General features: G+C 41.6%; 2 protein-coding genes across 2 annotated transcripts in view; one reads left to right on the forward strand and one right to left on the reverse strand.

The window, feature by feature from the left end:
- Nucleotides 1-2002: 2002 nt before the first annotated feature.
- On the reverse strand, nucleotides 2003-9485 carry NDUFAF5 (NADH:ubiquinone oxidoreductase complex assembly factor 5). The gene is made up of 11 exons (XM_040060149.2): nucleotides 9270-9485; nucleotides 8693-8733; nucleotides 8416-8479; nucleotides 7703-7750; nucleotides 7498-7601; nucleotides 6975-7014; nucleotides 5070-5267; nucleotides 4411-4471; nucleotides 2821-2904; nucleotides 2382-2464; nucleotides 2003-2235 (listed from the first exon to the last, which is right to left on the reverse strand). The coding sequence occupies exons 1-11, from the start codon at nucleotides 9483-9485 to the stop codon at nucleotides 2149-2151; spliced, it is 1026 nt and encodes a 341-aa protein (XP_039916083.1). The 3' UTR covers nucleotides 2003-2148.
- Nucleotides 9486-9566: 81 nt separating this feature from the next.
- Nucleotides 9567-23529, forward strand: part of ESF1 (ESF1 nucleolar pre-rRNA processing protein homolog) — a 28625-nt gene continuing 14662 nt past the window's right edge. Inside the window, exons 1-8 of the mRNA XM_040060354.2 lie at nucleotides 9567-9623; nucleotides 11266-11962; nucleotides 12671-12999; nucleotides 13761-13874; nucleotides 14636-14736; nucleotides 15589-15741; nucleotides 17149-17263; nucleotides 18198-18336. Of these exons, the coding sequence (XP_039916288.1) occupies nucleotides 11266-11962; nucleotides 12671-12999; nucleotides 13761-13874; nucleotides 14636-14736; nucleotides 15589-15741; nucleotides 17149-17263; nucleotides 18198-18336 (1648 nt within the window). The 5' untranslated portion in view covers nucleotides 9567-9623. The remainder of the gene's footprint in view (nucleotides 9624-11265; nucleotides 11963-12670; nucleotides 13000-13760; nucleotides 13875-14635; nucleotides 14737-15588; nucleotides 15742-17148; nucleotides 17264-18197; nucleotides 18337-23529) is intronic.

Genomic DNA, 23529 nt, shown 5'->3' on the forward strand with positions numbered 1-23529 from the left:
CTTTACAAATATTTTTTAGAAGTTACTCACTCTGCAAGAGCTGACTTTCAGCATACATGAAGTACTAGGCTAGCAATTGGCAATCATGTTCTTCTTCATAACAATTTCAGAAAGCCATAAAGACTTAAATCTGAAAAAGAATTAAAGTGAAACAGAGCCTTGTGACAAAAACATCTGCTCATAGTAAACTAAGTGTTTTCAAAGTTACTTATTCAAGCAACTAGTCGAAACCAGGAGTAACCTAGAATCCCAAGATGTACTACAGAAAAAACTGCAGTTAAAACTGACCAGAAAAGGCAGTTATTCCAACACAGCCAGGGAAACTAATACCTTGCCTGCATGTTGCATGTTCCCTAATTCCAACCCATGCTGCTCCAATGCCATATTTACTACTTCTCACTTCTATTGCTCCCCAGCCCTTTCCCATATTAGTGGAATATCTACACCTTTTTCCCCCCAAGGGCTAGGAAAAAAGCTACTCACCTTTTCTCCCTGTTCAGAAGATATGTTTTCCCACTACCAAAACATTTAACTATTTATGTATGCCATCTATGAAATGTGAAATCAAAGAAGTAAAAATCCTTGCTTTTCTCCCTAACTTGAGTACTTCAAAGGAGCACAGGAGGAGCACTTCTCCAATTAACATTTACCCAGCATATTCCACCTCCTCATTCCCTTAAACTCGTCTGAGTCACAACCTGCAGCTCAAGTGACTGGAAATTAACCTACTAAAGCAAGGATTCACAAAGTTACGTTCATTTGACACACAACTTCACAGAAACCTCCATCTGGGAAACCAGAGATTCCTCCAGAAACAAGGGAATGTTTTTTAAGCCAGAGAAGACCTGCGGAGAGATGCAGTATCTTTTACAGAGTCCACCCATGTAGCATTAAACAAAAAAGAAACTTTCACAGAAACAAGCTCTTGTTTTAGATGTAGCCTTTAGAGGGCTTTAAAGGTTATCAGACCATTTAGAATCTCTCCCCCTTTTTCCAGCAGCATTACTGTTCTTTCCTAGGAAAGCAAAAGATGAACTCATTTCCCTCGAATAATTACAGGTCAGGCTTGTAAACAAAACCAGGACAGGATATTGCTGCCCTCCTTCTCATGATTTCCACCTTCTCTGCCCATTTCTTATTCAAAGTCAAAGCCTGGTTGATAAAATAACCTCCAATCAGGACCTTATAGACAAGAAGGCTTCTGCCTGCCCGGCCTGGTTTGTGCCGTGCACAAGCTCTGTCAGACTCCACCTGGTGGATAATCTTAAAAAGGCTAGGAAATAAACTTTAAAAGGCTTTAGTTCCACCAGGATTGATACAACACTCAGATACTCTGATAAAACTTATTGAAGTGTGTACTTGGTTGTAGAGTCTTCATCCTTTCTGTTTCTCCCCATCTCTGTGAGTGCTACAATCAAGCAGAATCTCTGGGCAGATACTTTTTCTAAACCTCTCATATTAATGGGTCATGGTTGCAATTAATATCAATTTCTGGTAATGCAGTTATATAGACAGGAAAAGTCATAGCTCCATGGCACAGCTAAAGAGAAAATTACTCTTCTTGCTCTCTGTGATAGAAAAGTGGAAAGTAATGTGCAAATGTAATTTTCAACTAACATTTAGACAAAGTATCACTTAATTATTCAACTCTCAAACAATACTTACAGTAACTTTTTACCCATACTTTCCAACTCATAAAAACCATAAGAATTTATATCTTTTGCATTTGCTGGTAGTTTCTCTTATAGGATGTCTCATCAATGCACCTGGCTACCATTCTTTACTTATATTATCATCTACTATCATTGAGAAATAATTCAAAAATACATTCATGACATGTAGACCATACCTGGAGCAGCCTGTGATGCTGGAAGAGGCATTATTTTTGAAAACAGTAAATTCAATAAAAAGCTGAGAGCTGAACTGCTCTCTCAAAGACTTGAGGGAACAAACTGCTCAAATATTTATCTAGAAACAAAAAATTAACACCATTTCACACAGATGATGCTGTGGCACAGTATAAAAACCTCTACTATGCGTACTTTATTATCATTTCAGGATGTCATCACTAAATAAACACAAGTGAAGACTGTCTGCAATTAAAGCTTTTATAGAAGTTCCAAGACAATTACTATTTCTGATGAACAACTATTTTTTTTCTCTTTTAAGAAGTCCTTCTATTTTTGCCAGATCTCCAAATGAAACTGTTGCAGAACCTCGCTGGGCTGGTTTTGCCTAAGAAAAAAAAAAAAAAAAAAAGAAAGAAAGAAAGAAGAAAATACATATGGGGTAATTTTAAATTAAAATGTTTTGTTAAAAGCTTTTAAAACAATGCTTATTTAAATAGTTCTTTCAAAGAGAAAATAACAGCTTCACATTACCTGTGACTCATGGTATTTCCAGCCAATCATATAGTAGATCTGAAACGTGGCAGGTACCGAGCCATCGCTGTTTCCATACATTTCTGTCAGGGTAGGAAGGGAGAGAGAAAAGGAACAGACCATCAGCTCTAGGATACACTCAGTTCTCAGAGCAGCAGAACTGAGTGTGACATATTCATCATAATGACTCCTGGTGAAAGATTTGGGACAATAAAAATACCTCACACTGGTGCATCAGTACAGTTCAAATCCCGGCATTACAATTAAGGTTAAAAATAGCTTGTGGTAATGGCATTTTGTTCTGAAGTATTTGGGGTATTTGGTTTTGCTTTAGGCTTGTTTTGGTTTTGAGGGTTTTTTACACAAAGGTCATGGAAAAAGACAGAAAAAAAGTTCTTAAAGTCATTTTAGATGAACTCATTGCCTCTCAAATACTGACCTTGGTATATTGCAGCAGCTGCCAGCATTGTCTCCCTGTGTAGCAGAGGTTTTCTATTCCAAGAGCAATTACTCTCCCCCATACCTAAAAATATGTTTTAGCTTTAAGAAAAAGAAGATACAGCACATGCCATGAGTTAAATGTCATGCACTAAGGACAGATTCTTACTAAACCAGAATAAGTACAGAATCTTCTGCACTTCATGTAAGAGAGAACATACCACAGCTCATTAGGTGAGGTTGATTCTTACGTGTAAGAATCCAAAACTTTTCATTCCTAGGCTTTGTAATTTACAGTTTGCATTGCTAGGAATCTTTTCAAATTATTACTTCTTCAGCCTGAGTCTTCAAACACTTAGGCTTTTAAGTATACCTAATTTTAAGAATGAGTGCAAAGAGTTTGTTCAGACACATGACCACATTGTTTTAACTGATAATCTTTACAATCCATGACAAATGCAATCAGAATATTAACAAAATCCTTACTCAACTCTTTGCTGTTCCTCAGCAGACTCCAAACTGAGGATATATTTATTCTCATTCCAAAGCAGCTTGCTGATTGCCCTGGTGATTAGAAAGGCTCACAGGAAAGGTCAGCGTGTGGGATTCGGGCTTCTGCCTCCCTTTAAGGGTTTTTCTGCACCTGACACTGAACAGGCTCATGCAGAACAGCAACCCCAGGGAAGCAAAACACTCAGAGCAGACCATGAAGCAGCAAGTCTTTGACTTGTGCTTCCCAACACAAATCTCCTGAAAGGCATAATCTCCTGACTCACTAGACAGCAGGAAAAAAAACTAATGCTTCCCCTGCTGCAAGAAGATTTATATTTTTTTAAGAAAGAAATGTTTTGTGATGAAGATGGTGGAACACCAGCTCAGGTTGCTCAGGGACCTGGAAACATCCAAGACCAGGTTGCACAGAGCTGAGCTGTTGCAGCAGCCCTCTTTGTTAGAGGGTAGAAATGAGCTGAGACACAGGCTTCTCGTTTATCACAGTATCAAAAGGGTCCTGGTTTATTCCTCGTTACAATTCAGTTATCCTGACTCCAACCATTCACTGACCCTGGCTGCAGCAAGCTCCTACTGGAGGTTTCCCTTGCAGCCTCTGACTGCTGGTTATTTCCTGCTGGACTCTGACTGCAGATTCCAACAGGCTCTGACTGCACACCCAGACTGACCTCAGAGCAGGGATTCTCTCTCCTCAGGATCCTTCATGCTCCTCTCCTTCCCTCTTCCTCAAAACTCCTCCTCCTTCATGACTCCCCCTCACCAGCTGACCCACTCCCTTTTATCACTCATCTTTATTGGATACAGCTGTGACTCCTCAGGGGTGAGGCTGTAGGTAATTAACACAGCTGTTACTGGGCAGGGGCCAGGCCACCTGTATTCCCTTCTCCTACACTGAGCAACCTGATCTAATTCAAGATGTCCCTGCTCACTGCAGGGAGTTGGACGAGATGGCCTTTAAAAGTTCTTTCCAACCCAACTGGTTGCATGTGTGATTTGGAGTTAAGAAACACACAGTAAAACTCTTCTGTGTCTGCACCACTGATACAGAAAACATTTATATTTCCACAAAGAATATACTTGCCTTGTAAGTCTTCCATAACCTCAAATAACCCTGGGTAGTTCACCTGGATTTCATCAGTATCCTAGAAGAATTGGGAAGTTCAGTTTTAGAGAATATCAAGCTAAACCAATAGCATTATTTCAGCCTTGCTGTACTACCAAACTATTCCCTGCCCATGGCAGGAGGGTTGGAACTAGATGATTTTTGAGGTCCCTTCCAACACAAACCATTCTACAATTCTGTTTATCTGCCTCTTCTGCTCATATCATGTATTTCTAGAAAGCATGTACTATTTCAACATTTCTAAAAAGTTTTACTTAGTAGCCCAAATGCAATCAAATTTTAATTTAAATGCCATTACTTTCTTCTCAGTTTTAGAAAGAAGAGCAAGTGTCTGTAATTTTTTCATGCAGGTCTAGCATTCTCTGACATTTCTCCAAGAAAACCATCCAGATTCTACCGGGCCACGAGCCAAAGACACACTTCAGTTGGTTCCATTAATCACCACAAAGCCAAGAGCAGTGGCAGTCCAGGCTGCTTCTGCACCCTGCTCCGCGAGGCGCGGCACGCCGAAGGAAGCGGCACGTTACTACTCCATTAGCAAACGGTGATTTTTACACCTTCCAGCGGCTCTGACGTTCTGGATTGCTCTGCCTGACGGTTCTCTTACTTATAATTACCACGGTGAGCGTGTTGAAGCCAGCCCTGGAGAGCAGACGTCCCAGATCGGCGACGGCAGTGAAGGGCGACACGTGAGGGGAGAAGCCGCCCTCCCTCTCCAGCTCGGCCAGCTGCAGGGAGCAGCGCAGCTCGTACAGAGTGTCCCCCCCAAACATGGCCCCGATGAACACCCCGTCCGGCTTCAGCACCTGGTGGATCTGCGGAGCACACACACGCAGGTCACGGCTTTGCCACGCGGTTCTGAGACTTTGTATGTGAATGAAATCCAAGGCAATCGTTCCAAGAGCTGTAACAGACTTTTAATATCGCCTGCGCTCTGCAGCGCACGCTGTGATGCAGCTTCTGGGCACGCTGCAAACAAACACTCTGGCTGGAGAGAGACTGTTTTCTATTTTTAAGAGTAAATCTTCAGAAATGTTCTGTGTTTCCTGACTCTAAGTGTAATTTCAGTCAATTTCACTTACAGTCAGGAAACACGGAACAAACCGTGGAAACTGAGGGTAAAACTATTTTCAGCAGAATACTCCTAAAACAATATTCTCAATTGATTTCCTTCTGAAAGGAGGGTAGATTAAGGTAAGTATGATATTTACTTTTACCTTCTGAGAGCAGCAAAAGCACTTTTTAATGGCCTGACTTAAGAGGAATGGAGGCTTTAGTTTCCAGTAGTGATCTCTGCACTTCTGAGACAAGAGAGTAATGCCATTTTTATTATGTCTACGATTACTTATTATTAACTTGCCAGAACAGCAATGTCATAACTCAAACACCAAGGCTGACAAGCTGCTTTCTGGTCTCCTAAGTTCCTAGTGAGAAGGCCAATAAATTCATGCTTTCTTGTTTAAGAGCTGGAAAGGATCTCTGGTTAAGGCATCCAGAAGAGCCTGATAATATAACCAGGCTAACAAGACAGCAAGTGTTTCCAGTGCTTTTTAAAAACAATACTTTCAACAGCTTTTTAATGAAGTATTCATCAAGCTACCTTTTCTGTGCTAGTAAAAAAGCCTTTAATTGACAGGTAAGAAAATCAGGGAGTTAAAAGCAGTTTCCACTAGTTAAAGACAGTGGTAGCAACACAGGAAATCATGAAAGTTGGCCAAAAAGCCCAGTTCCCTCCCCACTGTAAGACAGTGTCAGTTATATTTACTGAGGGAGAACGTATCTGACACTCTACAGAACACTTAAATTCCAGAGAAAAATGTATATTTCTTGCAAAGTTTCTTTTATAAGTACTGAATGCATTTCAATTGATTTTCATTATTTCAGTAACAGTAGGGTAGTCCTATTCTTACCAACAGGTGACAGAACAGCGCTGCAATAACTGATCAATTTGAAATAAATGAAAAAACAGCAAACTGGTTAATGTGCTCCTTGATCTTGTGCCACGTTTTTGATTGGACTAAAGTTTACACCTGCAAGAAAGAGATGAACTAATCCAAAATGACCAAAACAGTTACTGAAAAAAAGAAAATCAATTTCTGTCCTTAACAAGTTATTTGCTTAATTTCAAAATCAGAAAGCCTTGATCAAAGCTGTATTTCAAAATAAACAGCTGAGACACAAAAATAACTCAAGCTCCATAAAGCAGTTCTGGAGAAGTGCAGCATTGTACTACAAATAGTAAGAGCTAACAATAAAAATCACGAGCACTGCCTCAGGTAACATTAGTTACCAAAATATCACATAAACATGTTGTTTCAGTCATTCCAAATTGATTTGAGGAAGCAAATCAGTAGCAATATCAACTAATGCTCCTCAAACTGCCCGAAGGATTGCAAACAACACTTGAGTGCAACATGAGTTACTTGTGTGCCTCTTCTTTAAAGAAGACCTGGAAATACAGAGTGCTCTGAATGCAAGCAGTGGCAAGTGCTGACTTAAAGCATTAAAAAATAGTTTCTTACCTCTCTGAAAGCTTTAGGAAGGTCATTCACCCAATGTAAACTGAAATAACAAAAGCGAACATTTTATAATTTCAGATTAAATCAAATTTAGGGAATGCAAGTAACTGTTTAATGATCTATGTAAGTTTCAGGAGCCAAAGCTACAAACTGGTTTCTCAAGGTGCAACCATGCTGAAACACCTGCTTGAAACTGATACTAAACAAGAACCAAAGTTTATCCACGTAGCACTTTTTTCTTTCTTTTTTTTGGTTGAGAAAGTGCAAGTCCTGGAGACTCGTTTGTCAAAATGCAGGAAAGAGAGAAGCTCCAAGTGTTTTGTAGGAAAATAAACAAACAGAACAGGAAGAATAACCAGGACAGCAGTTTTTCCTAATGCAAGCTCATATTAACTATGCAAGTACATTTCTTATTGCTTTTTAATGGACTAGTAATCTTTGCTGGATTGATTTTCTTAAAGCTACTCTGAAAAGAACATTATGAACAACTTAAACAAAACAAAATAAACAAATTATTAATACATACCTTAAGCTGCTGACAACAAGATCAAAGGTATCTTCTTTGAAAGGAAGGAATTCCTCATCAGCAACGACCCTGACCGTTGGGATTTCAGACTCTACAGCATTTTTCTAAAGTTGGGTTAGAAGGAAAACAGCTCATCAGACACTCACTTCTTTTGCTTTCCTGTATTACAGAACTGAAGCACTTTAGCATTCAAAAAGCTACTTACTAAAGCATTCTCTGCGATATCAACTTGAACAAGCTTTTCAACTGTTTCCTGAAATAGAATTTTAAAAGCCTATTAAATGTGTAAATTATTTTGTAAATGGACGTTAAGTAATTTTTTTGGCACTTACACCTATTTATACTAACTCAGAATCATTTCCACTCTTGATAAAAGCTTCATCTAAAGCAGAAAGCACTTTTCCCCACCCAGCATGACACCTGCTCCCTGGGACAACAGCTGAGGCAGAAGTGGTAACAGAAAGCACGTTCTGGAATTTTAGGCCTAAGTTTAGTTAAACATAAACCATGGACTAACAGCCAAGGAAGCATCTTTACTTACAGCCTGGTTCATGAAGGGTAAACTCTTAATGCCTTCAAAGTCTCCATAATGACACTTCTCTTTAACAACTAACTGTGGCCAATAGCGTCACCAAAAAACCACGCATGTTCCTACCCAAAACTAAAAGTTAACTGTACTAAAACAGACAACCTCCCTTGCACTACCATTTGTCCAGTTTTCAGTGGCAATAAACCAAGAATAGCCTGCACAACGCACAGCTTTGAACTGTAACTAAAGGTGTAGGGGTAGAGGCGGGGGGGGGGGGGGGGGAAGATTAACTCAAGACTCAGGTGATCATTTTGAGTTGTAACAGAGCCCTATTTGAAAGGGAGGGAACTTCCTTTAAATAATTTTAAGTATGAAGAGAACGACAGTACCTTGGTTAAGTGCTGAGCTATGTAACCTCTTCCAGAGCCGACATCCAAAGCGAGAGGAAACGTCCTAAAGGATAAGATCAGCAACACAAAACATGACCAAGTCTTAAGATATTTTTAACTTTAGACTGCATTACGCTTCACCTGCTCATCTCCAAGCGCCTTACTGAACTCAGCCCACCGAGCACCCTTTTGTGGCACCCCGGGGAAGGGCGCTCCGCACCCCGCGGGTCTCGCCAGGGTCCCGTCCCTGGCGATGAGGGGACAGGGCGGGGCTCACCTGGTGATGTCAAACACGCGGTCCGCGATCCTGCCGCCGACCTGCGGAGAGAGCCGGCGGTCAGAACCACAGCACCAATGAGGCTGGAAAAGGCCTCTGAGATCTTCAAGTACAGCCTATTAGTAAACAGCACCTCGTCAACTAAACCGCGGCACCGAGTGTGTCTTTCCTTCGACACCTCCGGGGACGGTGACTCCACCACCTCCCTGGGCAGCCCATTCCAATGTCTGATCACTCTTTTTTGTGAAGAAATTGCTAACGTCCAACCTAAACTTCCCCTGGCAGAGCTTGAGACGGATAGTTCTCCTATCCTGTCACAAGCTGCCTAGGAAAAGAGACCGACCTCTACCTGGCTACAGCCACCATCTGTAAGAGTTACAGACAGTGATAAGGTGACCCCTGAGCCTTCTTTTATCTCTGGGGTTTCCAGGCTGAACATCCCAGCTCCCTCAGGGGCCTTGGGCTCCAGCCCCTCCACCAGCCCCGCTACAGCTTCCCAATATCGTCCCTGAGCTGTGGAGCCCAGAACACGCCACAGCACTGGAGGTGACCCCCGCCAACGCCCCCGGCCCCGCACCTCCTCCCGCAGGTAATCGCACTTGGCGGGCTCGGCCTGCAGCGCCGCCCAGTTCTTCTGCTTCCGCTTCAGCCGGCGGTCGAACGGGTTCAGCGCGCCCGAGCCCGGCGAGGCTCCGGCGGGAGGAGACGGCGAAGCGGCGGCGGCCCTGGCGGGCAGCGCCCAGAGCCGGCGGCACCACGGCGCCCTCAGCGCCGGCCGGGCCAGACCCCTCATCGGCTCGGCCTGGCGCGCCTCTGCGCGTGCGCAGTGCGGGGGAGGCGTGTCCCGCCGCGGCCGCCGTAGCGCCGCCGGAAGTGGCCGTGCAGCGGCGGCGGCGTGCGGGCGGCGAGGGAGCGGCGGGCGCCGGGCACGGTGGGTGCGAACGGAGCGACCTCGGGGCTCCTCCCTGCGGCCGCCTCCGGAGCTGGGGTCGGGGACGGAGCGGGTGCGGGGGCTGCGGCGGCCTTGGCGCGGCTGGTGATGCTGGTAGCTGCGATGGGCACCGGGCTGATCTCGTGGAAGGTCCCGTACGTGGGGCGGTGGGGAGTCGCGGAGGGATGTGTTTGCAGCCCAGGTGTACCCAGGTTACCGTAGAATCGTGGAAGGGCCTGGGATGAAAGGGATCTTAAATTTAGTCTCGTTCGAAGCCTTCTCTCACGAGCAGGGGCACCTTCCACCAGACCAGGCTGCTCAGAGCCCCATCCACCCTGCCCGTGAACGCTTCCAGGGATGAGGCAGCCACAGCTTCTCCGGGCAGCCTCTACCACTGTCTCACCACCCTCACAGGGAAGAACTTCCCCCCCCCCATCTAATTTAAACCTACCTTCTAATGGGTTGAAGCCATCCCCCGTTGTCCTGTTACTCCAGACCCTTGTAAATAATCTTTCTCCACCTTTCTTGTAGGCTCCCTTCAGATACTGGAGGGCCACAGTTAGGTCTCCTGAAGCCTTCTCTTCTCCAGGCTGAACAATTTCAATTCTCTCAGGCTTTTCTCATAGGAGACAATCTCCATCCCTCTAATTATCTTGGTGATCTCTGGACTTGCTCCAACAGCTCCGTGTTCTTCCTGTGTTGGGACCCGCAGCACTTTAGGTGGGCTCTCCCCTGAGCAGAGCAGAGGGCCAGAATTCCCTTCCTCACCTGCTGTCCATGGAGCTTTGGGCACAGGGGATTTCTGGGCTGCCAGCACAGCTGGCAAAGCAAAGATTTGTGGCTGAGACTGTGGTTAGGTACAGGATTATTTGTGACTTGTTTAAATCTGCTGCTGCATCAAAGCCAACCCAGGGGTGCTGGGTTCCATCAACCAGGCATCACTAGCAGAGATAAAGAAGTCTTTATCCCACTTGGTGCTTCTCAGGTCACATCTGGAATTCTGTGGCGAGTTTTGGTTCCTGCTGTACAAAAAAGATGTGGACAGGCTGGAGAGGGTCCAGAGAAGAGCCACAAGGATGAGCAAAGAACTGGGAAGCTGCCATGTGAGGAAAGGCAGAGAGAGCTGGGTTTGTTCTGCCTTGAGGAAAGAAGGCTCAGGGGAGATCTTTTCCTCATGTTCCAGTGTTTAAAAGGTGGCTGCAGAGAAGGTGGAGACTCCGTTTTTACCAGAAGTCACAAGCAAAAGACCGAGGGCAATAGGTACAAGTTATTCCTGGGGAGATTTCATTTAGGTACAAGAGGAAAATTTTCCTCAATGTGCAAACCCTGGAATAATCTTGCCAGGGAAGTGGTGGATTTCCACCTACAAGATTTGGCTGGACAGAGTGCTGTGCCATCTCATCTACGCAATGCTTTTTGCCAAGAAACGTTGGGCCAGGTGGTCCTTGAGGTCCCTTCCAACCAGGTGTTGTGTGATGCCATGAAACTGTGCTTTTGGAAAGAACTTTTTAGAGACAGGTTAAAAATCCAGCTTCGTTTAATGCTTGGCTTGTTTTCAGTTACGTATCTAAACCAATGTTAAATGGTTGAGTATTTTTTTTTTAATCAGAAGTGTTTGGGTTTTTTTTTTCCCATATTGTAGATGTCCAAGCCTGCAATGGCATCGAAAATGTCATCCCAGGAGGAAATCCTGAGCGATGGCCGGTTCAGCTGCATCGCAAGGGATCCCAGGTTTTGGGAGATGCCCGAAAAGGAGCGTAAAGTCAAGATTGACAAGCGATTCCGAGCCATGTTCCACGACAAGAAGTTCAAGCTGAGGTACACTGTGGACAAAAGAGGCCGCCCTGTTAACTACACCTCTACAGAGAACCTCAGGAAGTTTTACGCCTTGTCGGAATCCGACTCGGATCTTTCGGAAAGTGAGAGTAAAGAGCTCAGGGCGAAGAAAAAAAAGAAAAAGAAAGCTAAAGGTAAAGGAGAAGCAGATTCTGCAAAAGCCCTTGCTGGTGGCCTCACAAAGGAGGAGAGCAAAAAAAACCAGCAAGGCGTGGACCAAACGTGTGAAGCGGCGACTGAACTGAATGACCTTAAAAAGGAAGGACAAAAAAGTAAATCTAAGTGCAGCTTGAAAGAGGACTCACAGAAACCTGCAGTGGGAGTTGATTGCTCTCAGGGAAACAAGGGCCTCTTACCCAAAGGGCAAAACAAGCAAGGAGGTGTGTCAGGGGGAAGATCCATTTCAGTTCAAAACAAGGAAAAGTCTTCACGAGGAAGTGCTGCTACATCAGCCAAAGCTCCCAGGAAGGACCACTCCTCAGGAGGGAAAATAAAAGAATCAGGTTAGTTGTTCAAATAACAAGGAGAATTCAGCTCTGTTTGTTTGGATGTTGCTGCTTTTGTTTTATCCATAGAAGATACTTTGCAAGATTAGTTATAAAACAGCTGACTGACTCAGATTCAGCGCCGCTGAAGGATTGGTCAGCTCTGTATAGAATCACTTCTGATCTTTCAGAAAGACTGTGAACATTCCTGTCCTTTTAATTGCTGGCACTGAACTTGTTGGTAAAATTTACAACAGCGTGTACAATGCTGTATTTATGAAACTGACCAGCAGATACATGAACTGATACCATGGAGGCACAACTCCTGGACTGAAATTGTAGCTGTGGCAGCATTGAGCCATTAATTTTAGAGGGGATCAGAAAGAACAGGTAACTTAATGAAAAACCTTATATTGCTCGTGCATGTGTATGTGTATAGCCTCCATTATTAAATAGATTTCTACCTGTTGGTTCTGTAATATAAATAAAATAGCAGAAAATGTCATTGCAGTTGAGACTGATAATACAATTTTGGACCTAAAGAGTAATTAGATTAGATTAGACCAGACAAACAAAAGATGTTTTCTCTTATTTGCTCCTGCATCATTACACCTTTCAGGAATCCTGTAAACAGGTGTGGAAAAGCCCTGAAGTCTTCCTTTTTGAGAAGGGTCATGTGTAATTCTAACATAAAAATGTATCTCGTGTTTATCTTTCTGTGAACAGACATCTGTGACCAAAGTGTCAAATGTAAAAGCCAGTTAGAGGAAGAAACCTCTGCAAGTGAGGGTGCAGAATCGGAAGAGGAGGAATCAGAAGATGCTGGAGAAACAGGCGAGGAAGAGGAGCCAGAAGATGATGGGGAAACGGGTGAAGATGACAGTGACTCAGAAGATGATGAAGAAAGCGATAGTGGGCCTGATCTAGCCAGAGGCATAGGGAACATTGAAACGAGCTCAGAAGATGATGAGGATTTAAATGAGCTGTTTCCAAAGGAGCCAGAGATCGAGCACTCGTGGCGTGAGCTGGATAAGGATGCCCCTCGTGGAGATGAGGTGACAGCACTTGGCATGGGAAAAGTTGCTGCATGACAAACTCAGAAGTGTTATGAGCTCGCTGTAGGCCATCATGTATGGAGCAGTTCGTGGAAGTATTTTTCATAAAGGTTTTTCAGCCCTTTAGTGACAAATGGAAGTGGTGATGGAATTGTCTGGCAGTGAGAGGCTTGCAGTTTTCAATGGTTTCTCCTCTTTCCCTAAGCACACTTACCCATTCCTATGGATAAAGTGTCTACAGGTGAAAGGACAAACAAAATTGAGCCTTTCAGAAATTCCAGAATTTAAACAGTACTGCTTTCATTCATGACTGATTTTTTTTCACTTTTCAAAAATTGAGTTATTTAACTCACACTTTAGGAAATTAAGGCATCATGAGACAGTGAAATAGGATTTTACAACAAGCACAATCAGTGTGTAAGAAACCACAGTACTCTAGTGCTGTCACAATAGTGATAGTCATTGCTCCTGAGACTGTCAGTGTTTGATGATAACAAAATCTTAAGTGATTATATTGTTCTAAATCTGTGATTGGTGCAGTCTGTTCTGTGGTGCTTCACTATTTATGTCCTTTTTATATGCTCTGGTAATTGCTGCTTCTCACCTTTGCTAGTTTAAGTGATAAAAAGTCATGATGACAGTGCTGCTTTTCAGCAAAGTTTATTGCTGACTTTGATTTTTACCACTGAGTTCTGCTAGGGAACTGTGTATTCCCCACAACAGTTAACAATTGAACATGTTCTTTTGTTCTTTTCTTTCAGATCACAAGTAGATTGGCAGTTTGTAATATGGATTGGGACAGGTTGAAGGCTAAGGATTTGCTGGCTCTATTTAATTCTTTCACACCCAAAGGAGGAACAGTATTTTCTGTTAAGGTAAGAAATTCCTGGTTTCTGAAAGGAGTACTGGCTTTTACTGTTAAAAAAAAATAGATTACAAAATAAGAAGTAAGACAGTGCTGTGGAGAACCAAGAGAAATATTAATGTGTTTAAAGAGAGAAACTGTGTTGCAGTTTAACTTGCTGTAGCAGGCATGTATTTGGCAGAGTTAGAGGCCAAAGCCATTGACTTCTCATGTTTATGAGGTTGGCTCTCAGTCTGGTTTTCTGAGACTAATACTGAATTCTCAGTTCTAGCAGGAGGAGACTACATTTCCTTGATTAGTTTAATATACATTTCCTTGATTAGTTTAATATTCAGTGGTCTATATGGCAGGTAACCCAACCTCAGACTTAAGTTCCAGCCTCTCACCTTCCTAATAAATTGCTCATATTCTGGCCAATTAAGTTGTATTTTTCCATTATTCCTGTCTGCCTCAGCCCTCTGAGAAAATTTAATCAGATACCTCTTTCTGAAGAAGGCCACAGTACAATGAACAAAGTCAGGGTTCCTGTTCCTCCTCTGCCTCAAGATTCCTAGCAGGCAGTTTGGTTATTCTACTGTCTTTTCCATATGATAAAATTAGGCAGGTATTAAAATTTATGGAATTGATCCCTTTACTGATCTTAAATAAAAACCGTAAAGTGTAAAAGCCTGGAGAGAGATTTTTTTTTTTCTTAGCTAGTGTACACTACACTACGGTTAAAAATTTAGTTTTGTGTTCTTGTATTTAGAAAATAAGAGATTTATTTTGTAGATTTATCCTTCAGAGTTTGGAAAAGAGAGATTGAAAGAGGAAGAACAAAAGGGACCTGTGGAACTGTTTGATCTTCCAGAGAATACCACAGAGGATGATGGGTATTAATTTTAATTTTGTCTTCAAATGAGAGATGTAATATGTTTAATTCTTAGTGGAAATCCAAATCAAGTCCTCTTTCTAGGAGTTCACGTGTGGAAGTGTCCTGTGGACACCTTAATTTTTTAGTTTTTTTTCCAAAGGTTGTTTTACAACAGGCACTGGTCCCTTATCAGGGCATTTAATAACTGCATTATGATGAAACTTGAAAAGATTTGCTTGTTGTTGTGAGCTCAACATTTTAGGATGTAGCTCATTGGAATAATCAATGGAACAAATACATGGGTAGCTTAAAAACCCAGCATTTCTCCTCTACAAATTGCCATTTTTGCAGTGAACTCCCTTCAGTGCTCACTGTCAGCATTCTTCTCTGTGAATCAACAGGGACCTTAGTGCAAGAATTCCCAGACTGAGATTTCCGGAGTGCCACCAGCAGCAGCCCTGGCCTGCTAGGCTGAGCTCCTCAGTCCTGTCATTGCCTTGGCTTCTTCAGGCATGTCTTTTTTGCCTTTTTTAAACTTTAGCTCAAGGTTTTGCTTCGATATTTTTCCAGAATTTCCAGATGTTTGGCGGCCCCTGCTATCTCAGTGATCCCTGTGCCCTTCATATTTCACTGAACCTCCTCCCTGTGACCTTTCATGTACAGATTTTCCACTTAATAAAACTGTCTGAAATTGGCTTTTTACTCGAAGAAAACTCAGTGCTGGTGGACCTTGATTCTGTTTAACAAGTTTTACAGGATTAGGAGAGCAGGTTGCTGGGCACAGGTTTTTAATGACTTGAATTAGAAGATTTGGTGAATAAAGAGGTGTTGAAGCCAGCTCACCTGATGGGTCTTTTCTCCACTTTTGCAGGATTTACAGGGAGAAACTGCGGGAATACCAGTTCAAGCGGCTGAAATACTTCTATGCAGTCGTAGAATGTGATTCTCCTGAAACAGCCAATAAGATTTATGAGGAATGTGATGGACTGGAATTTGAGAGTAGCTGTTCTTTCATAGACCTGAGGTAACTCCACTGGTGACATGTTGGGCCAGGGAGTGTGAATTAAAGGCAGTTTATAATAATTTGGAATAAACAATGTTGGCTTTATTCTCTAAGCAAAACAAGATATGAAGATAAATTGGGCATCCAGTGAGTTGTTAGGTTTCCCTTTGGTCCTTCTTTCTTCTTTTTGACCATTTTTATTGTAAAATGGGAAGTTCAGGAGGATCTCTGCATAGTCTTTTCAGAAAAGCCAGATAAAAAGTTGTGCTTACATCTTCAAGCTTTTGGTATAATTAAGTAAAGTGATAGGATTCAGAAAATAAAACTTTTTTTCTCTATCTCTCCCCAAGGGTCTTTTTTTGTGATTTTGTGATTCCAAGGGTGAGAGTATTGCTGCTGTTGTCACAAAGCTGCAATAGATCTGTTAGTCCTTGTGAATGAGCTGCTGGATGCTCTGATATTTCAAAAGTCATGTTTGGGGAAGAAAGGATTTTAAATTATGGTTTGGCTTATTGCTAGTGTTTCCTTTTGTTGCAAAAAAAACCCCTTTCATTCTAAGCAGGAAAGTTACTAAATCATAAGTTGTGACAAAAGCCCTGTTTGTCTGCTGGGGCCTCTGTTATGGACACTCTTGGAAGTCAGTGAAAGTTAAGGGTTTTTTGCTTTGAATCCTTTTCTAGAGGAACTCAGTTAATTTGCTTTGAAACATTATGGAAAAGACATCTTTGCTAAGGGATCCTGTAACTTTTCATCATTTTAAACACTTAGAATGTTTTACAACAAATACAGCTGTTTGAAATTCTGCAGTGGTTTTCCTAATCTTCTGCTTTGTTAAATTTTCATGTTGAATACTATTTATCAGATTACATTTGCAAAGATTTTAAAAAAATCCCAAGTAATTTCTCATGTAGTATACCAAGGTTTTTTTTTAAACTAAGTTCTTCAATTGTTACTCATGACTTTGTTCTTTTAAACTTTTTTTCTCCTTACTAATTACAATTCTCAAGATGTAGCAGGCTTTCCTAAAAGGTTTGGAATTTCTTATTCATCTATTTCCAAACCCTATTTTATTCACTTTTTAATTTTTAATGTTAACCTTTCTGAAAAGATGGTTCTTAAAACAAAGAAAACCACCCAAAAAACCACCCGTGACCCTGTTTATACCAGACTGAAAATTGAAATGCTCCCCAAACAGGGTGTTGTTATACCCTGAAACCCGGTGGGACAGATCTGCAGAAGCCAGGCAGTGAATCTTACACGTGTGGAGTATTTGTCCATTTCTTTTTTTTCCCCTTTTCAGGCTTACCCCCTTTTTATTTTAGCTAATTCTTTCATGCTGATGTACCATACTCATGAAAGCTTAGACTGTTTATACTATGCAATTTCCCAGTGTATTTGAAGAGTAACATGTTTTATTTGCCTTTTAAGATTTATTCCAGATAATGTTACATTTGATGATAAGCCAAAAGATGTAGCCTCAGAAGTGAACATAGCTGCTTATAAGCCAAAGTACTTCACATCTGCTGCTATGGGAACATCAAAGGTATCTTTACAGTGTTTTTGCAATGTTTTTCTTATTTGTTTAGTTTTGCTGTCAGCTTATGAATGATGTATGTACTGGGGAAAAGGTTCCCGATGATCTCTGTCATTTCAAAATAAAGACATCAAACGTATTAAAAGATTTAAGCATGCTATGCACCCACAAGTTGCAACCCTGGTTTGGATTTTAAAGGAGATTGGGCTTCTCTGTTACAAATTAAATATTGAATTTTGACCTCATTCTATCTCTGTGACAAGCTGCACATGAAATGACTTCGTTATTTACAGTTAAATCTTTTAATTTGCCTTAAATGGACGCTAGTGTATAAATCACTAAGAGCTTCTTTGGTAGTAATGCCAGGCTTCAACAGTTGCATCCCCTCCTTGTAACAATTCATTCCTCCTCTGTCCTCCTGACAGCCGGAATTTCCATCTGGCCATGAAGTGAACCGGAGTGGAGAAGTGATTAGTTGAGAAGGAAGCACTTTGTGCTGGATCATTTTTCAGTCAGATCTGCTCCACGTCCCGCTTGAGGGTTGCGCTTGCGCAAACGCTTCCATTGTCCCCGCTGCAGTCCGTGTGTGATTCCGGCAGCGCGTTGCTGCTGGAAAAGGAAAAGGGAGGGCTTGGTGGCTGCTTCAAAGCCAGCATCTGATGCCACAAAGGAAATTTGGCTTACAGAGGTTTTGTGCTGTGGGATCTGCTGTTACAGAACCCGTGCGTGAGGAGATTTGTTCAGTTCTCGTAGCTCAAACTGACTGTAGAATAAATCCCAAAATGTTATCATTAAAATCATGTTACTGACTGCTTATTGTAGAGAGCATTGCTAACAGATTTATATTGAATGGAAAGTGTAAAATAATTGTCCCTAAAAAGACAGCGTTACAGTGTTGAGTTTTAGCGTTCCAGCTTGTACACCTGGTGTTCTTACTTTGAAGGTAGATATCACATGGGATGAGACAGATCACGAGCGAGTGACGTCACTCAGCAGGACTTTTAACAAAGAGGAGCTTCTAGACATGGATTTTCAAGCTTATTTGGCTTCATCAAGTGAAGAAGAGGAGGAACAGCAGCAAGGTACTGTGGTGATAAATGTTGTACACAAAGTCGTTAGCTGCAGGGTTTTCAATACAAATTATTTCCGTATTCAAATGTCGTATCTACAGAAAATGCTTGGAATGTCATCCTTTACAAGGACAATATTATATTTGTTGTATAATGACTGTGCCCCTGAGCAAAATCACTAAATGGTTCAGATTGGAAGGGACCTTAAAGACCATCCAGCTCCAGCCCCCTGCCATTGACAGGGACACCTTCCACTGGATACAGTAGCTGCTTTCTGAATAGGAGCTTACACCCCTGAATGGAAAATAATTTTCTTGCATTTTATTTCTCCTCCTACTCCCTTTTTTCTCTTTTTTCAGGGTATCTTGACATCTCTTTGTCAAGTGTGGCAATATCAGCTTTTAATCTGTTCATTTCTGAGATAGGTTATAGGCCCACAGAACTTGAAGTGTTTCCTTGTCAGAGGAAAATCCTCGTTTGAAATGCAAGGTGGATAATGACTAAAGGAACAGGAACATCTTTCAAATGCTTTTTGATTCACATACTTCTTAAGAATATAAAGAGAAGTTCATCTAACTTTGTAACGAACACGAGTCTTCTGCATATGGTGCAGCAGTGTTTAAATTCCTGATTTAAATTGCTTGTTTTCATTCTAAAATTCATCCTGCTCTTAATAACATATACAGCCTGGATTACAAGGCAAATAAAATTTCATTAAGCCTTAATTAGCTCTTCCAAACAGATGTTGAAATTGATTTATACTGCATTAAAGCAGGTTGCTTCAATCAGAGATGAGCTTGGAGCATGCAAAAAAAAATTACAGATTCCTCTGCTTGTAGAGTTGGGAAATCTCGTGGCAGCAAACTCATCTTGGCATTGTCTTGGCAGCAGCAATGTCCATTTGTTTCTCACCTGACATAAAACCTCACAGACTCCATCTCCTTTCACCTACAAGGCTACTGTGATGTTAAAGAAGAGCATCTGTGATAGGGTGGTGATGAAAGCAAATATTCCTGTGAACAACACTTCAGGAATTTTAAAGAGCAAAATTCCATTGCTGGGAAGGAAAGGAAAAAAAAAAAAAAAAGACCTTAAATAATCTTATCAAACTAATAAATTTTAAACCTGGAAATGTCTGGATTCAAGTGATGCTTTGAAAAGTAAGTTCCTAATAGAGGAATTATGTTGTCATGTCTTTAATGTGTTCCTGACATTTTATCCATTCAGTGATGTGATGCAAAACAGGATTCCATCTGTCAGGGTTCCATCCAGCAGAATTACGTGGTGCTATGCACAAATGGGAAAAATCAATGTCAGCTGCTTGAATGGAAATGTAGGAGTCTGATAAGGAGGAAAAAATGTCCTGGATTCTATTCATACTTTTCAAACTTATTAAAGTGTTTCATTTATAAATGGCCTGTTGGCCTGTTGTAATACTTTTTTTTTTTTTCCATGGAATTTTTCATCTTAAAATATGTGCATCATGAATGTTAGTATTACTGTTAAACAACAGTTCTGCAACAGCAAGGATTCCAGTGACCTGGAATGCTGTGGCTCATAGCACAAAATTTCTCCTTTACATTGCTTCTGAATTTTCTGTTACTTGGGTACATTTATCCCAGTTGGGAAGTGTTTGTGGCATTCATCAAATCCAGCCCATAATTGCTATTTTGACAATGAGCACCAGTGACTTCGTGTATGGCATTTTGAATATGCTTCAAATTAAGCATTATGGGGTTTGTGTCAAAGCTTTTAATCTGTTTTCTTTTTAATCTTTACAAGAGCACCATCTTTTCAGCTGTTCTGCTTTGCACAGCACACAAACACTGAAACAGACTATATGACAAAATACTTTTATAGGACTTTTTTTTTTTTTAATTAGCTGGTCCTGATGGAATCAATATGGAATATCCTGAGTTGGAAGGGACCCATGAGAATCACTGGGTCCAAGTTGTGACTCCACAAAGGGCAACCTAAAAGTTAAACCTAAGAGTTGTGCAGACACCGAACACCACCAGGCTTGGAGGGAGCTCCGTGCAGATCCCTGCTCTCCTCAGTAGGAATCTGAGCCTACCCAGTCTCCTGTGGTATTTGACTTCCAATATAAGGCTCCACAAAGCCTTTTTGTCTTTTGTTGCCTTTGGTCTCTTGTTTTGTGCTGCTGCCCTGATGCCAGAGGTGCACAAGGGCAGAGAAAGGAAATGTAGTGGTTGGGAGGGAGGAGTTTTTGTGTAAATCATGCTGCTAAATCTTATTATCAAGAATTAAGGTTAAATAGAATCAGATGAGTTGTTAAATCTGTTTGGTGCAATAACTGATGGCTATGTATATAAATTTAAATGCATATATAGCATTTTATTAGATAATGGTACAGCCTTTTTCTCTTAAAAAGGAGCAGCATCCACATGTGTTTATTTGCTAAAGCTGTTTCAGAAGGCTGAGAAAAGGAGGGTGACAGAACATGCAGTTATTATTGTCTCTGTAAAGAAGAAGCAAGAGGGTTTAGCAGTTTATGAGTTGGCCAAGCCTGGATGGGATTTCATGGGAATTTCAGAATACAAATACCACAACCTGATTAATTTCTTTCTGTGAAGCATCAGAACCACGATACAAAGGTGTTGGATACTTTTCCAATGCATGTTTGCAGGAAGTGTTGGGTTGGGTTTGTTTTGTAATTAAAGATGCTTGGAAGACCAAAAAGGATCATGTCAGCATTCCTTCTAGGAATTTCATATAAACTGTTGGAGGTGTCCAGCAACTTGGAGTTAAAGAACACTTCTCCCTGTGCTTTTTCAGGCTCAGAGCTGACTCTGATTGCCAGATTAACCTTGCCTTAGGCCTGGCTGGCTCAGAGGCATGGCTCTGGTGATGCCAGGTCACCTCTGCACAGACAGGTGCTTAGAGGCTGCAGCTACAAAACTCAACCTGGTTTGTAAGGGGAGGTTTAAAATTCCACCCAGTGCACACCCTTCAATAGTTAGACTAGACAGACCCAAAGGAAAATGCAAAAAAATCTAAGAAAACACCTTAATTCAATGTTTAACGTTCATTTACTGTTATCTGTCTTTTTGCATTCTCTTCTTCCAGTATCTTTTCTTCCTGAAAAATCTTAAAAATCTTGCAAAAAGGCATCAACTCTGATAGGCTTTGAATAAACTTCTTTTTGATTCGATTTTTTTTATTAATTATCATTGGGATGGACTAATGGGATTTGCACAAGTCCCTGTTCAGGAAGTGCTTAGAATGTGTGGAAAATGGGGTTAAACCCCAGTGGGATTTTTTTTACATTATTTTCTGGCTCAAGACTGACGTCAACACGTTTAATTTTTCATAGCATGCTGTAGTGCAGTGCAAAAGCCTTTACCTCAGACTTGATTCTTGAACACTATAGTGTAAAGCCTTTTAGTTTTAGTTCTGTGGGTCTACGTGCATTGTACGTTTTTTGGGGTTTGTTTTTTATCTATCTGAATTTGAATAACTACCCTGGATAGAATTGAGGCATTCATTTAGGGCAATTTTTATGGTATGGCCATCAGCATCCAAGCCAGTAGCTGAGTTTTCTGCTTTGCCAGTTACATCACAGAAAGAAAATTCCCCCTCATCTTCAGAAAAATTCATCTTTGCAGCAGACCTCTTGTCAGATGTTATATCTGCTACAAGTTTTCCACTGTCTTTAGTCTCTAAGGGTGAGGTTTTTTTAAAAAAGTAATCAGCTATTGCAAGATAATCTTCTCAGACTAAGAACAGGATCTCTTTACAACGCTCTGACTACAAGAACGTGATCTCAGCTAACTCAGCTGCCGGTCACCAATTTAATATATTGAACCTCTGCATTTGGTTATATTTTGTATTAATATCATCTTCTAAAAACAAATTGTATTGGAATGTTCCTGACCAGCCTCACAATCTGAACTTTCTTCTTATAAAATCTTTTAGCACTTCTATTGCTGCTTCCTTTTGAAAACAATAATAATATACTTGTATTTTATACTCTAAATTTCATCAGTGTTTTTTGCCTTTTTCTCCTTCCCAGGTTGATTGTATTTCTCTTTCAGTGCAGCGGTTAATGCCCCAGAACTTTTCACTTTGTGTGTTTTGTTCAAAAAGCCTTTGAGCAAGCTGTTGGCAGAAAGCATTGCTGCCTTAATATCCATCAGAAAGTGGTTCCTGATGTTGTGCAATACAGCGTGAGACTTGAAAGCCACTGACAAGGTCATTTGAACTCTGAACAAACTTTGAGAACATACTCAGCTCACTTTCCTTTCTTGCAGCTGTTGTCAAATGTGCTTTATTTGCTTACAGAATTAGAAGCTCCTACAGTTCTTTTGAAGGCGACGGTGAACATTTGTTTTAAAACTTCATTTTGACAGGAGAAATGCAAGTTCTGTCTAAATGGGAAAGAATGACAACATGCATTACCGCTTCAATTTCTCCTAGCAAAATGAGTGATAAATACAAACTTCTAGCCTCTTGCCTATCCAGGTTCTAGGGATCCTCTTTTAGCTTCAGGATTTTTTCAGTTCCCATCCGCTACAGCTTCTTCTCTCTCAGGACACTAGGAGGAAGAAACAACCAAATGTCTTCTTTTTCTACTTGCCTTCCAAACAGAGTTGCCTTTTTCTTTCTGGATGAGCAGATGCTTCCCTCTTAGATCTCAGCTTCTGATGAGGAGAGCGGAAAAGCAGCCGCAGCTGACTTGTCCCCGTGTGCCGTGCGAAGATGAGCCGGCAGGGAACGAGCCCAGCCCGGCTGAACAGAGAGCTTTGCCTGCAACTTAGGGAAGAAAGGAGGGTTGATGAACCTCAGGAGAAGGGGCAGGCAATTCAGGGGGAGTACAAGGGTGTTGGGAGGTTATGCAGGGAGAAAATTAGAAGGGTCACAGCCAAGCTAGAGCTTAACCTGGTTGCTGCTGTGAAAGACAAAAATTATCTCTATAAATACATTTGCAATAGAAGGAAGCTAAGGAGCATCTCCATCCTTTACTGGATGTAGAGGGAAGCACTGTGACAAAGAATGAGGGAAAGACTGCAGTACTGAATGCCTCCTCTGCCTCAGTCTTTAACAGCAATGCCAGTTCTCTGAACTGGGAGGCAGGAACAGGGAGCAGAGAGAAGCCCCCTAATCCAAAGGGAAATGCTGAGTGACCTGCTGCACCACTTAGAGACACACGAGTCTGTGGGGTCAGATGGGATCCACCCAAGGGTA

Source organism: Hirundo rustica, chromosome 3 (assembly GCF_015227805.2).
Source record: "Hirundo rustica isolate bHirRus1 chromosome 3, bHirRus1.pri.v3, whole genome shotgun sequence".
In the NCBI taxonomy this organism is placed as follows: Eukaryota; Metazoa; Chordata; class Aves; order Passeriformes; family Hirundinidae; genus Hirundo; species Hirundo rustica.